Consider the following 17,720-nt stretch of genomic DNA (forward strand, 5'->3'; position numbering starts at 1 on the left):
GAGGTGATAAAAGAAAGAGCACAGTGCACGACCTAACAAAGTGAGAAGAAAAAAAAAATGTGTGTCTGAATGATGCTTGATGAATATTCCTGTAGATGTCACAAGAGAGAATACACTGAAAATCAATGGCTTAACTAGTCTAGCATAGGAGACAGCAAGTCGGGATTGTATATAATTTATAATTGGCATTTTCCTGTTCAAAATGATGGCAAATCCAGGCAATAACCACAACACATAGCCTTGTTTGAAACTCTTGTATTGACTGCTTGGTGTAATGCCCATTCAAACATAGCTTTGGAATGGAGACAGGATCCTGGAGGAAGGCAGGATTCTTTCTAGTATTTTAAAGGCAGAGGGGTCCTTTTTCCCTAGGGAGTGAAAAGATGAGACTCTTATCAGGGGCCCTCTGGGAGATACAGGACAAGACCCAAGCAACTAAGGCCTGAAACCCAGAGCCCAGCACACTGTGAAGAGCCAAGTAGTTTATAAGCCCACTGAACTCTGGGTAATCTAATTTATCCAGATTCTAAACAACCCAAACTCTTAAATAACCAGGACACTTTCTACATTTTGAATATATACCTAGCTTATACAGCTATAAAAGGTTAATCGTTGAAATCTGCTACTTCCAGATGTATCCTAGAGGGGTTCAATTTCAGATTAATATCCCAACACCTTTGTTCTGACTCTTTTCTGTTGCTGTGTTTTGTTTGTTTCTATGAAGAAACAACCAAAAGTTGACTGTGAGTTTCTGCAGGTCATTCTGGCATGCTTCCTAGTTTTTAGAGCAGCTTACTATATATTTTCTGAGTGGATTCTGCTAATGTAGGTGGCTTGTCATTATCAGTGCAATTCTCCATTCTCAATTTTCTGTGTACTTAGCATTCTCAGAAATGATGTCATTTTGCCCGACTGATTTCACATTTGAATCTGACCAGCTTCCCACACCAAATATGGATTTATCTTGAATTAGGGTTCAGTAACTCATCACTTTTACGTGAGAATTGATCTATGAGCAATACCCCCTACATCTGTCTCTAAAGGTCTCAATGATGTCATGCATCTCATTCCATCTCTGACTCTGTCACAAGCATGACTCTGAAGGCTTCTGTGGTGCCTTAAGAGATTAAGCTCAATGAAATCTCTTTTATCTATTCATGTGTAAGGTCCTGAATGATTATTGTTATAGACTCTGACTGCTAACCAAAAAAGATTAGGTACACCTTCATTACTAGGGTCTTGTGTACTCAGTTAGAAATGCAAGAAGCATTTATCAGATATTAGTTATCATACTAATGAATTGTTTAGTCCTTGCCACCCATCTGTTAAACCACTGGATGAAATGAGCCATTTCCAAAAGTATCAGAACTTTCAAGCTACCACTTGGCATGGTTTCAGTGAAGTCAGAACCAAAGAAAGTCCTGATCCCAGGGCTTTCCTGATTTCACTTGGTAGAAGACCTAGGATGGGTCCAAGGATTTTATCTGCCAGTTCTCCATGTTTTAGACAATCACTTCATCTTGCCATGTTTAAAATTGAAATTTAAAGTATTGTGTCCAGAGAGATGCAAATATCTTAGAGGAAGTTGAACGGCCTCTTGCTTCCAAGAAGCTATGGGGTTGACTGGAATTTAGTCAGAAGTGGATTGAACCAAGAGCAGGTTTTAATAAAGACTGTGAGTAACGGTAGGGACACAGGTGTACCAGTGGGTGGGCAAGAAAGTCTTAGGGAAATTAGTCTGTGACTAACGTCAGAATATACAGCCTTTACTGTGACAAATTCTACTTGAGAGAAAAATGAAGTAGAAATTGGAAGCACAAGCACCTGATGATTCAATAAACCCATCCCCCTGTGTTAGTGAAGATGGAGACTTTGTCTTAATCCTTTGGATTGACTTCCACTTTGTCTCTGCCTTGAGAGATATTAAACAGATTTCTCAGCCTTTCCCACTGGTGGCTATTGAATTAGGAGCCAGGCTCTCAGGGAAGAAGTCACAGAAATTTCTCTATTTCCTTCCTTGTGACTCTGCTGCACATATGACACAGCAAGTGATTGTAAATATATAATAAAGGTATGGATCATTTATGAAAAGCATACTACCAAATTTATACACGTGTTCCATTTACTTTTGATTTCCTCAGTTAAAATCCCCTTCCATTCTCATTCTTGTTACCACTCATTAGCTCCCTGCCTAGATTTAACCAATGGGATTTTAGCTATAGTTTTTAGCTTGCTCTGTTTGAAAAGCCTTGCTCCCAAACAAGGGAAGATCTCAGCTCTCTACGAGGGAGGTCTCATCTGGGGACTCCTCATAATCCAAGAGCTAGAGTTTTTGACCCATGATTAGGAGAGAAGGAGGCGTGAATAAGAGTTGGATTTCTGTGTCTGGCCAGCTGTCTGCAGACAGATGAGAGTCTGTTGGGGGTAAATAGTAATGAGTTCAGCTTGTGTGAGGAGTAGGAGATGCAATAGGGCCATAGTGGAGTCTGTGTAAATTGGAGTCACACATAGGCCTCTTGGTTGGCTGTTTAATTTGGAATAAACTAGTTTTTCCTTAAAGGTCATTCGTGCTCTATTATATGGCCAATACTACCCAGAGCATGTGCTTCCAGGATCAATAGGAACTGACAGATTTTATTATTTACAGACCCATTTAAGATAAGCCTTCTGTTCATCTCTTCAATCATCCTAACCTTAAGCCACAAAGGCAAAGGCTTCCTTCATTTGAATTTCTTCTCATTTGACTAATCATGTTAGTATGTATACACACACACACACACACACACACACACACACACACACACACATGAGAGATCTGTCCTGAATAGAGCATCTTTTTCTTTTTCTTTTTCTTTTTCTTTTTCTTTTTCTTTTTCTTTTTTTAATTGAGCTATGGTAGAGGGCATAAGTTCTAAGAACATTTTTTTCTTCTATAAAAGAATCACCAGAAAATATCTCTAAGAAATTAATAACAAAGACCAAACTCTTCAATAACAATTGGGTTAAAGTGAATCTATATCATGTCACCATTTATCATTTGTTTTGGCCTGAATCTTTGGGCACATGCAATTTTGTTTTGTAGCTCATCAGCTAAGAAATATTTGAGTAAGGGGCTGGAGAAATGGCTCAGTAGGAAAAGGTGCTCACTGCCAAACATGATGACCCGAGTTTGATCTCTGAGACCTATGTGGTAGGAGAAGAGAACTGATTTTTACCAGGTTTCCTCTGGTAAGGAACCTCATGTGCACACCTCATGTATGCCATGCCTAGCATAGAGTCCGGAAGGGGCTATTGGATCCCCAGGAACTAGAATTGCTCACATGCACTGTTACATGGTGTGAATTTCCCCCTCCCCCAACGAATATATAAATAAAGGCAATAAGAATTAAAAAGAGATATTTATACCAGTAAAAGAAGAGATTCTCTTTGCTGTCTTCCCTCTCACCTTTGGGCACTTAGTGGAAGTGTGAGAATCGTAATTCTCATGTGTTTTCACTGGCATCTTGTTATTCAAAATGTGGAAAGGCCAGAAGACAATCAGTATATGCAGTTGTAAAAACCCAGGTTTTAATGAATGTATTATAAAAATGAATTGTTGAGAGGAAAGAAAAATACACAAAGGTTCTTCATTATCAGAACTCCAGAGAGTGTTCATACAGATGGTTTAAGAAATCAGTAGAAACGTCTGGTCATATCCATTTCATTTCAGTCTGGACTGGCATTCCAATGCAAAACCAAACCAAAGGATCAAATGACCAATCTGGTCTTGGGTCATTTCACAGCCATTTGGAGCATTCTGTCTCGGTTCACTTTCCCACAGCAACACACATGATCCAGCCTTGTGAGAACATGCAGTCAGTTATAAAGGACTTTGTTTTTCTCCAAGTCTAATTCTCCAAGGGTTGAGAATTAAGATTTTCATATCTAACTGTGCACAGTGCTGTGGTCTCCATAGGGAAAGATGAAGACATGTTCCTCTCCATTATAGGAGTCACTCTCCCAGGAGACCCAGATGTGTGGCTATGTATTCAATTTCTCATGCCCCGACATTACTGTACACAAATGGGTGATGCCTTGCTGTCAACCTAAAGTGGACACCTGGACATTTCAGCTTTTCAAACTCAGTTTGTTGGAATATTAAGCTTATTATAAACCTCATTATTGAGGTACCCAAACAGCTTCTGCTCAGATACACACTCTAGAAGGGTGAAAGGCATTATCAGGCACTCTATAATTTAATATCAGTGACTAATCATTCTTACTTATCCAAGAAATTAGAAAAACTTTCTTGAATCATATGCCTGACTTTGGCATACTTGATACTTACTTATGACTAAAGCTGTGCCTATGGCTTTGGAACTCCCAGCCATCAAAATGCAAGCAAACAAAGTCATTTGAGAGCTCCTTGTCTCCTTGTCACAGCTCTTGTTTCTTGCTGTTTGGATGTTTATCTCTACTGGACTCCTTGGAAGGTCCATTCTTGCTGTGACTAGAAGAACACCTTAGGCTTGCTCAGTTTCACCATCTACTTCCTTGACTGTGGCCAGGTGAGGAAAAATGAAGCACAGTGTCTAACAGGCCTTGCTATATGACACAGACATGAAGAGCTCTGGGGAGCCTGTAGAACAATTGAGATCAGTGCTCTTTGTTCTTTGATGATGCTGTAGTCTCAGGATCCACTGCATCCATTCTGCTGAATGCAGATGGACTGATGCCTTCAAGATGAAGTTTTGGGGTTCACTTCTGCTGTTTTGTACAGTGGCATTTATATACAACACATATACACACACCATTTGATAATACAAGCCACAGTTTCATTGAAATTATGACCTAAGCAAACATGGAATTTTGGTGGAGATCTTTCAGTTTGTGTAAGAGGTAAAGGAGTATTTATTAGTTGGACTTTCTTGTAGTGCATGGTAACTGTACAATGCATGACAGCTTCCTAAGAGCTCTTAAGGTTGCTGTGTGGGCAAGATGTTAAGTTCATTGTCTACAGAATTGTTGATAATATGAATGCTTGCTAAAACTATCTTTTGGTATCAGAAATTTCTAGTGATGGGTGTTTTGTTTGTTTGTTTGTTTGTTTTTCTATCTGAGCAGTGGCCTTACTTGGACAGCAAAGAGAAGTGCACAGCTCTGCTGGACGAGCTAATACATTGCCAGAGCTGGTGTGCAGTATGTAGGGTCCTTTCAGCATGGAGGAAAGCCAGGCAGGTTTTTAGTTCCAAGAGGAACTGAAGTTAATACCTGTTTTCTTTCTGGGTCTATTATTCCAAGATGAGAACTAAGAATTCATTATTTCCATTCCAGAAAAGCAATTTTCAATGTTTTCTTGAAAAATTTAATCACTGAACCATTGTCCCCCAGAACAAAATTTGTAATCACATTGCGTTGTAATTCTGTTGCCGCTATTATTGTAGCAGCTGACCTTCTTTTGAGCATTTACTGGATGTGAAGCTCTATGCCACCTGCTTAGTGACACTTGTTACATTGAACTTTCTGCCACACAGCAAAATAAATATTATTAATATTACCTAGATTTTTTTTTCAGAGGTGAAAGAAACTGGTAGTTTGGAAATGATATAAACTGTTGAACACAATGAGCTCAAGAACAAATTTGAGCATAGAGACATGGTCCTAAGCATTGCCTTTAATACCCTTTAACAAAAGGCAGCATACAAACAAATAAAGCTAGCTTGTGTGTAGGCATTCATGGATGCATGTCTCTGCCAAATGGGTATGTGTGCATGGGTGCAAGTGTGTGTGTGTATGTGTGTATGTTGGGAGGTGTGAACAGTGGAGCCTATCCCAGGGGGCAAATGTTGCCTTGGGACTTTTATGAAGTCGAGTTCTTTCCCAGCCTAGACTAATAAAGATGGGCTGCTGCCTCCTGGGCTCGACTTCTCTCACACTGCTGTCAGTTCAGCTAGATGTCAGCACAAGGGGCTTCTGCCCCTGTCTCCGTTCTACATCAGTCCAGCTACATGTATTGTAAGATTCTGCTGTATTGCTTCAACTTTCCACAACTCATGTGTTTAAAGTAAACTCAGTAAACCAAAACAATAGCAGTGAGTCAGGGATGAATTCTGCTGAAGTTCTTTAGACACAAAAGGCCAGGAATAACCTGAGTTTCTTTTCCAGCTCATTTCCTGCATTTGAATGGAGTGTTTTACTGCCTTTGGGCTTGTTTTCTGCTAGCATCTAGACTTCCTGCTGGAATCTTTTCACTGCTTTGCATAATTCTTCTCAACACTCCTTGAGAGCTTCAGAATTTTATTTTCTGTATCAGCCTCCTTAAGCCTCTGTATCCTTAGAACTAGTTACTTAACTTGGTTGTTTAGTAATTTAATTACTTAACTGGTTGCTTAATTTTTTTGTTGTAGGTTTTTTTTTTTGTTTGTTTGTTTGTTTTTGAGTCTCACTTCAGTGAAGTATGGGGTAGGTTCAACCTCTCTAGGGTTTGTAGGTTATCTGAATTCAGTTACTTGCAGTTCCAGGAATAGAACTGAGAAGTGGGACTCACCAGACCCCTTCTTACTTTTCTCCTTCATGTAGGAAACCATGGATACAACAGCTGTCCTTACTTTCCTAGTAAATCCTCACTAAATGGAAGGAGTAAAATTAAGGCATTTTTATTTTTTTGCTAAGTGCATCCATTTTACTAAGACATTGTGGACAGCTGCCATGTTAGGCAAGGGAAGGATGCTGGCAGACAGTGAACAGATTCTTGCCATCACTGTAGTCCATCAGGACCAGTTGGAGTCTTAAGGAACTGTATTAGAAGCACGGACCACCATGAGACACAGATGAAGGCGTTTCAAGCTTGGGGGGCCCTGTGAGGAGGTGATCCATCGCCTGAGACCTGAAGGATGTGCAGGACTCTGTGTCTGGATACATGCTGTGCTGTCAGGGCCTGAGTGTTGGACCTGGAGTGTTTTCCACGGGCTTGCGAGTTTTCTTTGCTTTAAATGCTTACTTTCAAGCACCATGGTATTATTTGTATGCTATTCACCTTGATTTTGGGAAGTGTCTAAATCGATGAGACAAGAAAGGGAAACCTTACTGCTAAAACCAATTCTCTGGAATTGAGGAGTGTCAGGCATGGGATAGTACTAAGCCTTCCTTTCCCAAGGTTTAACAAATGCAGAAGCCACATTTGGGCATGTGTGGATAACAGCTGCAAAGGCTCCCTTTGCTTGGCCAGTAGATATTTGTAATCTGCTGACCCTGTGCCAGTGGATGTGCAAACCTTTGGGATAGATGCTGAAGTCCATGTGACAAGCTTTCTAATCTCACAAGCTCAAAAGCAGTGGCAGAGGAAACCAAATACTTGGAATATTCAGTGCATGGCAAGAGTCTGTTCCTGGTGAATTAAATATCTGATTTCCTGTTGAAATGATTTTTTCCTTTTCATTTACACAGGCATTAAAATGTGATTTACAACAGAGCTAGTTTCGAGGTCTCCTTGCCAGTGAAGTTATTACATTAGAGTTAACCCCCTTAAACTATGTCTTATAACTGCTATTATAAAATACCACTTTAGATGCATGCCTTATTTTCTTTCTAGAGTAAATTCTCTCCAAAAGGTATGGGAGGCATATGTTAGCAAGATGTAAGTGGTTGTTATGAGTAGGTGCTGAAAGCAAAGCTCTTCTTTCCATTCCTTGTTGGTTCTCTCACCCCTCCCAACAGGGCTTTTGTACAACTCCGGAAAACACAAGGTACTGTGAAAGCCAGCAGCCCAGGCTTCCGTACTCAGATTTGAGATCCCTCTGCTGATGTTTGTCCCTGAAGAATTAGTTGGGATTCTAAGCAAAGAACAAGAGTGACCATCTTATTGTTATTTTTTGCCTTTGGGTGACTTTCAGCCTTTTTTAAGTTTCTCCATGGACTTAGATGGTTCCTTATGCTTTAAATGCTGACTATCAAAGACCATGGCATTTTTCATTAGATTTCAAATATTATCCCCTTTCCTGGTTTCCCCTCCGAAAACCCCCCATTCCCTCCCCTTTCCCCTGCTCACTAACCCACCCACTCCTGCTTCCTGGCCCTGGCATTCCCCTACACTGGGACATTGAGCCTTCACAAGACCAAGGGCCTCTCCTCCCATTGATGACCTACAAGGCCATCCTCTGCTACATATGCAGCTGGAGCCATGAGTCCCTCCATGTGTATTCTTTGATTGGTGATTTAGTCCATGGGAGCTCTGGGGGTACTGGTTAGTTCATATGGCTGTTCCTCTTATGCGGCATTATCTGTGTGGGATTTTCCTTGATTTGGAGAAGTGCCAAAATAGATGAGACAAGAAAGGAAAGCTTAGAGATGCCTTGAGGAGACAGATCTTCCTTTCCTAGGTTTTCTTTTCTTTGACTTCTCTGGACTGAAGAATCTGCTCACTTTGTTGAGGTTCACGGGAACTAATACAAAATGGATGTCATCATAAATAGCAGTATTATATTGAGCTAGCATATTTTTAAGGCCATTTTCTTCTATGATTTGGTAAAATATCCAAGACAGGTGTCATATCTCTATTTGATGGATCAGGAATCCCAAGGCACATGAGATTTCTCCAAGGCTAACTGGCAAGGAAGTAGCAGAGATATGTTCTTTCTTGGCCTCTTCAGTGTCCTAGGAAAGTCCTTAACCAAACTTTTAGTATGCATTGACACTCCTTCTATCATTTGCTCCTAGACTTCGTCGCTGTATTGCTTCTCATTTCATCCTTCTTTGAAAATCTATTTCTGATTTCATGGCTTAGCTGTGTAACATATTTACATTTAAAAAAGGACCATATAGGGCTCTCAGTCTTGGGGTGAGCTTCAGTAGTCCACATATGCTTATTATGCTTGAGGTTGTGTGTGATTCCCAGCATGCATACCTGTACACACACACACACACACACACACACACACACACACCACTGAAGGATTCTTGCTTCTTGATGATGATGGGGGTGATAACAATTGTAAAAACACAAATAACTAATATTGGCCACTAAGTAGACAACACAAAAGACCTTTTGTAAGCCTTTATGCACTGTGTTCCATCCCTGTGGATCTTGTAAATGTGAAGGCTAAGGCTTGATCCTAGATCTTGTTATCTTTAAGCTTGCCCTTTGTCAGGATCTCACACTACCTTCAAAGGGAGGAAGGGAAGCACATGGCAGAAGAACCCTTGAACTCCTGGAAAGCTGCTTCTCACTGCAAAGGCTACGTGTGTTTCTGCCTGTCCAAAATATGACAACAGTCACAGACTAGCAGCTGAACTGTGAAACCACACCACAGAAGGAAACCCTAGAATTGTTGACACACATTCCTGTCCCTGCTAAAGCAATCCCTTCCTCCACTGTCTGCCAAAGGATCTGTCTGACATGTGTTTATGCTTCTTTTCCTACAGGAGGAAATATAAGAAAACGTCCCAGAGGTAAGCACATCTCTCTGGGAGAGAAGAACCTTCTGAGCTGAGGTTGGATGAGCTGTGATTCAGCTCCTCCCAGGTTTGGCTTCTGTACACTGCAATTGTATTAAACAGTCCTCAAGTTCTCAGTGACTTGCCTTCTTTATCTCACAATTTGTTGCTGCTGCTATAAAATTGAAATTTGATTGTATGTTGTACGATGCATCTCAATGGGTAGATAGCTCATGAGATAGACCCCGTGGATTCACTGCTGTGCTATCAAGTGATTTTTCCAAAACTTTGACCAAGAAGGAACTAGGCTGAGAGGTGATGCTTTCTGGATGAGGAAACAGACACTTTAAATGTATCTTGGATTCTCATTCAACTGAGTCACTGAGGAAAAGCTGCCCAGGAATAGTCAGTTGGAGTGTCGAAGCAAGGGAAGCCTTTTGATTTGACTGTAGGAAGGGTGATTTGAAGAAGAATCTGTCACCTTCTCTAAGTACCTACTTACACAGGGGTCTGGCCTAGCTCTGAGCTGTGCTTAGCAGGCACTGTGATGGGGAACCCTGAAGCTATTTAGTACACACTGGCTCTGCTCATGTGGATACAACACTCCAGCCTGCATCCTTTGCATTTACAGTTCCAGTGTGACTTACAGTATTTGAGGGAATCCCAGCTCTCACAGGCATATGTGATGGCATTTCTCATTACAGTGCTCCTGCAGCAGTAAGTGCTTCCTAGTGCAGAGGGGCATGGGTATTTGTGTGTGAACACAAGTGGGCCATGCAGGGAAAGTGGGTGGAACCTCTAAGTAATGAAATAATAAGTGAACTTAAGAAATGTTATGTGCGCCGTGGTTGAATTGATCCATTAATTTACCCTTTTTCTGATGTATATGTAACATTTTCAATATGACATTTTGATATAAGAATGGTAAGGTAATTACTATAGTCAAGACAATGAGCGTAGGCCTTACTTCACATGTGTGATACTTCATTCATTTTGTTTTGCTTCAAACAACGTTGCACTCTGTATCTTAAGCTGAGCTGGAATTCACTCTGCAGTGGACAGTGTCCTCTAATGGCAATCCTCTAAGCATCAGCTTTCTGAGTGGTGGGATTCAAGACATGAGTTACCATGCCTGATTTGTTCATTCAGCACACTTTTTAGTGTTTCATTTTCATAACCCTATTAGACAATGGTGGCACACACAGCCTTCTATAACCCCTTTAACTTCCCAGAAGGACATCTTGCCACTTCCAACATCTCCCTAACTCTATAAACTTTCTCTCTGGCCTTCTGGTTGTAATTCTAAACATGATGGTAGCTGCCTGTGGGGGAGGGGACAGTTTCTTAGGGATAGCTTTGCTGATCTTTTCATGCTTGTATTTACCTGAGGCTGATCTATAGGTATAGACCATGTGCGTGTCAGGGAGCTTTTCTGGTGTGATGCAGGATGAAATGGATTAACGTCAAAGTTACCCAGGACAACAAGGAGGAGGGTGGATAGATACTGTGTGTACTGGCCGTGGTTGTGCTAGATGCACTGAGGACACATTCCTTTGGCTTGTGCTAGTCCTCCTTCTCTGACACAAACTTGACCCCACTATTAGATACTGCTCTGAGATTTCTCCCATCTGTGTGTCACATAGCTGCTTTGTATTTTTTCTTTCTCTGTATTTAATAATGGATGTATAGTGTATGATACCTTTTGGTATTTTGATTTCATCTGCCATATGCCTGGAATATTGTTGCTTCATAGTAAATGTTGTTGCATAAAGAAATATTGCTGGTCGGGCGTGGTGGCGCACGCCTTTAATCCCAGCACTTGGGAGGCAGAGGCAGGCGGATTTCTGAGTTCGAGGCCAGCCTGGTCTACAAAGTGAGTGCCAGGACAGCCAGGGCTACACAGAGAAACCCTGTCTCGAAAAACCAAAAAAAAAAAAAAAAAAAAAAAAAAAAAAAAAAAAAAGAAATATTGCTAACTGTTCTTATAGATTGAACCTTTAAGTTGATTTTTCCTGACACCAAATTACCGTTGAAAGTACAAGATAGGTCCCATGGTATCCTATGCAATTTACCTTTGAGTTGATTAAAATAGAAACATATTATTTTCTTATAACATATATGATTGCTATTTTATTTACTAAATGATGTCGTGTGATTTTCCCAGGCCTTTCCCAGGAAAGATGAATTAATTCTGTAAGAATCAGGCTTGGGGTGTCATGGTGGTTGGAAGTCAGTACAAGAGTGCTAACATGCACTATAAATAGACTTTGTACAAAAAAATGCCATCAGATACCCCTGTCTTAGTGGTCTTCATTAAGAAGACTCATTAGGGATATAATTAACACAAGTGCTAAAATATCCTATGCTACTGAATTTGTAAAGTACATTCTAAAGAAATAGGCATGCATGGACCTTTTGTTTGCCAAGTGTTTAAAGTCCACAATACAGCCTAGAAGACAAGTGTTGGCTTTTCATTTGAGTTCAGTATTATAAATTTACTTCCATTATAATTTATATCAAGATAAAAACCATTAGTACAAATAAAAATTTTCAGTGGTTTTAACAAAACATTTTTAGATAGTCATTTATTTTTTTGAACTTTTTCCAATTTTTTATTAGGTATTTTCTTCATTTACATTTCAAATGCTATCCTGAAAGTCCCCTATACCCTCCTTGCACCCTGCTACCCAACCACACACTCCCACTTCTTGGCCCTGGTGTTCCCCTGTACTGGGGCATATAAAGTTTGCAAGACCAAGGGGCCTCTCTTCCCAGTGATGGCTGACTAGGCCATCTTCTGCTACATGTGCAGCTAGAGACACGAGCTCTGGGGGTACTAGCTAGTTATTATCAACTTTTCTAATCAGTATCATCTAGTAGAAATCTGTATATTCTGTGGTTTCCAAGTAAAGTCTGCAGTCCAAAGACATTTATATGCAGCTGGACTATGTGAGTTACTGAGAGGAAATTGGCTACAGTTTGAAAGCTTCCTGGACATTGCTACCCTATTAGAACTGTTATTGGCTTACACTGCCAGCTACACACTTCTGTCTTGTCTAGGTTGGCTGGGATCATGGTGGTAATTGCATAAGAACTGCTGAGCAGGATATAAGTTAATCACTTGGATTGGAGGGTACTATCTTCTTCAGCAGTAAAATGTGATTGACAGTTTTTACATGGATCAGTCAGGAATACGAGAGAGTTCAGCATCACCTCCATTGTATATTAAAGGGAGACAGACAGGTGGGTGGAGTCTTAATGAAAGAGCTGTTCAATCCTGTCAAATGTTCAAATTACTATGACTATTTATGAAAGTGTAATTTTGCATATCTGATGTGAATGCTCTTATATTCTTTATTATATTACAAGAATAAAGATTGCTTTGTGCTAGCTTTATCAATGCTTAATGCAATTTTATTAATTATAAATTATGAACTTATTAATTAAGACCAGTTTGGACTCTTCTACTCCAAATATTTTTCATATTAAATAGACCTATGTTCTACTGTTGTATTATAAATATTAAAATGTTCTCAGGACAGTGGCTCAAAATAGCCATTTCATTCCATCATGATTTTATGGTTAGGAAATTCAGGCTGGGAACTGTCCGGATGGTTTGAATGTGACCTAACTGGTGTCAGCTGGGGTTGCTTTGAAGGAGGGCTTTGTCATTCATGGCCATAGCTCCTTTTCTCTGTGCCTGCCTTCCCAGCATCCCTCTCATCTCCTCACAGAGATTTCATTCTCCAAATGTCTCAACATTTTCCTACTGTGCGATTGTCTCAGGGTAATTACACTTCTTGCGTGGCTTCTGGAGCTGAGTGGCCCAAGTGGCCATAGTGGAAGCTACTTGTGTCTCAGTTGTGACCTGGGATGGGACACTGGCACAGAGCCACTTCTACTGTGTCTTACTGTTCAGCCTACCAGTGCACCTAGATGCTTAATGATTTGCAGCCTGTTCAAACCCCTAGAAAAGCTGACCTTCAGCTTCCTCCAGAATGACTTTGCCTGAGACTTTTCCAGAAGCTATGGATCACCTTTGTTAGATGAATGGTAGGCAATTTAAGTCTATTGTTCTACTAGTTAGGCATTATTCTGCTTGACCATGTGTTTTCCAGCAAGGTTTCTTTGGGGTAGAAGTAGCTGGGAATTCTTTTTCATGTTAGCAATAATTGTATGATTATGGGTAACAGTGGCTTTTGAATTCTAAATGAAGTTATTTGTTTACCATAAACCTTTTTCATTTATTTATTTATGTATATATGTGCATATACATACATACATATGTATACACACGCACACATATATGGATTATATATGGATGCACATGGCATCCTCATGGAGGGGTCAGAGGGCAGTTAAAAAGGGTTGATCTTCTTCCATTATGTATATCCTGGGCAATGACCTTGAGTTGTCAGTCACCTTTATACACTGAGCTCTCGACAGCCCTGTCCCTGTCCCTTCATTGCATTTTTAGTTAAATGAAACTGGTGGTTTAGTGTCAGAAAATCAAGTGGTATGCATGATTTATAAGTTTTCTATTTTATAGGTTTGTTTTGGACATCAAGGAAAATATAGCCAAGCATCCATAAATAATCTCTTTTTTTTCTTTTTAGAATTTTCTTGCTGTTTCATTTCATGTATACATTTATTTGCTGCTCAAAGCTATGTTAAAGAAAAGCCATACACCTGCTTTCAAATACTTATCACCCTATTCCAGCTAAACAGAGGTAGTTATCATTCTTGAAGCAATTCATAAAGTGTAAGGCAGAGCTTAGTCCAAGGGAATTTTCCCAGTAGCATTGTTAGGATCAGTGGAAAGCTGCTTATTTCTTCAAGACCAGAATCCCAGTAGAAGGTGTACAAGGGCATAAAAGCTCAGAGGCAAGCATCTTTCTGCACAGAAAGCCTCACTGGACTGCATTTGAACTCACCACCATTAAAGGGAGCCCTGCTTTGCTATTGGGATGAGACTTGCTCAGGAGGGCCAGCTGGAGAGGAGCATAGAGAACGCCGACTTCCAGGAAAACTTCTCATCAGGTTATTCTCAATACAGCATCAGCCCCAAGTCATCAGGCTGAGGAGTCGGCATCTTTGAGGAAGCATGCCAGATTGTATAGATGATCACAGAGACCTAGAAATCATGTAGTCCTCCTAAAGCCACTCTGGAAAAAGGGGATTTCTATCCTAGATGCTATAGCTAGATGAATCCATGTCTGACTTTACAGATACATATTTATTCACATACTTTTAGATAAAAATTATTAGGGAAATTTAAATTTTCCAGGTTTTCAACAACATATTTAGATAGTCATTTTGAATCTCACACTGTCTGATGTGGATCATAACCCAGCAAAGATTTCTATGTCAAAAATGCTGCCAACAAACATTTATTTTACTTTTTTTAATTTTTAATATTTTTATTACATATTTTCCTCAATTACATTTCCAATGCTATCCCAAAAGTCCCCCATAGCGCCCCCCACTTCCCTACTCACCCATTCCCATTTTTGGCCCTGGCATTCCCCTGTATTGGGGCATATAAAGTTTGCAAGTCCAATGGGCCTCTCTTTCCAATGATGGCCGACTAGGCCATCTTTCGATACATATGCAGCTAGAGACAAGAGCTCCGGGGTTCTGGTTAGTACATCATGTTGTTCCAACAATAGGGTTGCAGATCCCTTTAGCTCCTTGGGTACTTTCTCTAGCTTCTCCATTGGGAGCCCTGTGATACATCCAATAGCTGACTGTGAGCATCCACTCCTGTGTTTGCTAGGCCCCAGCATCGTCTCACAAGAGACAGCTATATTTGGGTCCTTTCAGCAAAATCTTGCTAGTGTATGCAATGGTGTCAGCGTTTAGAAGCTGCTTATGGGAAGGATCCCTGGATACGGCAGTCTCTAAATGGTCCATCCTTTCATCACAGCTACGAACTTTGTCTCTGTAACTCCTTCCCTGGGTGTTTTGTTCCCAATTCTAAGAAGGGGCACAGTGTCCACATTTTGGTCTTCATTCTTCTTGAGTTTCATGCGTTTAGTAAATTGTATCTTATATCTTGGGTATCCTAAATTTTGGGCTAATATCCACTTATCAGTGAATACATATTGTGTGAGTTCTTTTGTGATTGTGTTACCTCACTCAAGATGATGCCCTCCAGGTCCATCCATTTGGCTAGGAATTTCATAAATTCATTCTTTTTAATAGCTGAGTAGTACTCCATTGTGTAAATGTACCATAATTTCTGTATCCATTCCTCTGTTGAGGGACATCTGGGTTCTTTCCAGCTTCTGGCTATTATAAATAGGGCTGCTATGAACATAGTGGAGCATGTGTCCTTTTTACCGGTTGGGACATCTTCTGGATATATGCCCAGGAGAGGTATTGCTGGATCCTCCGGTAGTACTATGTCCAATTTTCTGAGGAACCGCCAGACTGATTTCCAGAATGGTTGTACAAGCTTGCAATCCCACCAACAATGGAGGAGTGTTCCTCTTTCTCCACATCCTCGCCAGCCTCTGCTGTCACCTGAATTTTTGATCTTAGCCATTCTGACTGGTGTGAGGTGGAATCTCAGGGTTGTTTTGATTTGCATTTCCCTGATGATTAAGGATGTTGAACATTTTTTCAGGTGCTTCTCTGCCATTCGGTATTCCTCAGGTGAGAATTCTTTGTTCAGTTCTGAGCCCCATTTTTTAATGGGGTTATTTGACTTTCTGGTGTCCACCTTCTTGAGTTCTTTATATATATTGGATATTAGTCCCTTATCTGATTTAGGATAGGTGAAGATCCTTTCCCAATCTGTTGGTGGTTTTTTTGTCTTATTGATGGTGTCTTTAGCCTTGCAGAAGCTTTGCAGTTTCATGAGGTCCCACTTGTCAATTCTCCATCTTACAGCACAAGCCATTACTGTTCTTTTCAAGAATTTTTCCCCTGTGCCCATATCTTCAAGGCTTTTCCCCACTTTCTCCTCTATAAGTTTCAGTGTCTCTGGTTTTATGTGAAGTTCCTTGATCCACTTAGACTTGACCTTAGTATAAGGAGATAGGAATGGATCGATTCGCATTCTTCTACATGTTAACAACAAGTTGTGCCAGCACCATTTGTTGAAAATGCTGTCTTTCTTCCACTGGATGTTTTTAGCTCCCTTGTCGAAGATCAAGTGACCATAGGTGTGTGGGGTCACTTCTGGGTCTTCAATTCTATTCCATTGGTCTATTTGTCTGTCACTATACCAGTACCATGCAGTTTTTATCACAATTGCTCTGTAGTAGAGCTTTAGGTCCGGCATGGTGATTCCACCAGAGGTTCTTTTATCCTTGAGAAGAGTTTTTGCTATCCTAGGTTTTTTGTTATTCCAGATGAATTTGCAGATTGCACTTTCTAATTCGTTGAAGAATTGATTTGGAATTTTGATGGGGATTGCATTGAATGTGTAGATTGCTTTTGGCAAGATAGCCATTTTTACAATGTTGATCCTGCCAATCCATGAGCATGGGAGATCTTTCCATCTTCTGAGATCTTCTATAATTTCTTTCTTCAGAGACTTGAAGTTTTTATTATACAGATCTTTCACTTCCTTAGTTAGAGTCACGCCAAGATATTTTATATTATTTGTGACTATTGAGAAGGGTGTTGTTTCCCTAATTTCTTTCTCAGCCTGTTTATTCTTTGTGTAGAGAAAGGCCATTGATTTGTTTGAGTTAATTTTATATCCAGCTACTTCACCGAAGCTGTTTATCAGGCTTAGGAGTTCTCTGGTGGAATTTTTAGGGTCACTTATATATACTATCATATCATCTGCAAAAAGTGATATTTTGACTTCCTCTTTTCCAATTTGTATCCCTTTGATCTCCTTTTGTTGTCGAATTGCTCTGGCTAGGACTTCAAGTACTATGTTGAATAGGTATGGAGAAAGTGGACAGCCTTGTCTAGTCCCTGATTTTAGAGGGATTGCTTCAAGCTTCTCACCATTTACTTTGATGTTGGCTACTGGTTTGCTGTAGATTGCTTTTATCATGTTTAGGTATGGGCCTTGAATTCCTGATCTTTCCAAGACTTTTATCATGAATGGGTGTTGGATCTTGTCAAATGCTTTTTCCGCATCTAAGGAGATGACCATGTGGTTTTTGTCTTTGAGTTTGTTTATATACTGGATTACGTTGATGGATTTCCGTATATTGAACCATCCCTGCATCCCTGGGATGAAACCTACTTGGTCAGGATGGATGATTGTTTTGATGTGTTCTTGGATTCGGTTAGCAAGAACTTTATTGAGGATTTTTGCATCAATATTCATTCATAAGGGATAT

At 40.2% G+C, this 17,720-nt stretch overlaps 1 protein-coding gene across 5 annotated transcripts in view; it reads left to right on the forward strand.

The window, feature by feature from the left end:
• Positions 1-17,720, forward strand: part of Pde1c (phosphodiesterase 1C) — a 575,927-nt gene that overhangs the window by 305,169 nt on the left and 253,038 nt on the right. The window contains exon 2 of one of the 5 annotated variants that reach the window (XM_029478710.2): positions 9,400-9,426. The exons of the other annotated variants lie outside the window; for them this stretch is intronic. Coding sequence (XP_029334570.1) covers positions 9,400-9,426 — 27 coding nt within the window. The remainder of the gene's footprint in view (positions 1-9,399; positions 9,427-17,720) is intronic. 5 annotated transcript variants of the gene reach the window in all.

The sequence above is a fragment of the Mus caroli genome, unplaced genomic scaffold, assembly GCF_978045245.1.
Source record: "Mus caroli unplaced genomic scaffold, Mus_caroli_1 scaffold_7, whole genome shotgun sequence".
Lineage (NCBI taxonomy): Eukaryota > Metazoa > Chordata > Mammalia > Rodentia > Muridae > Mus > Mus caroli.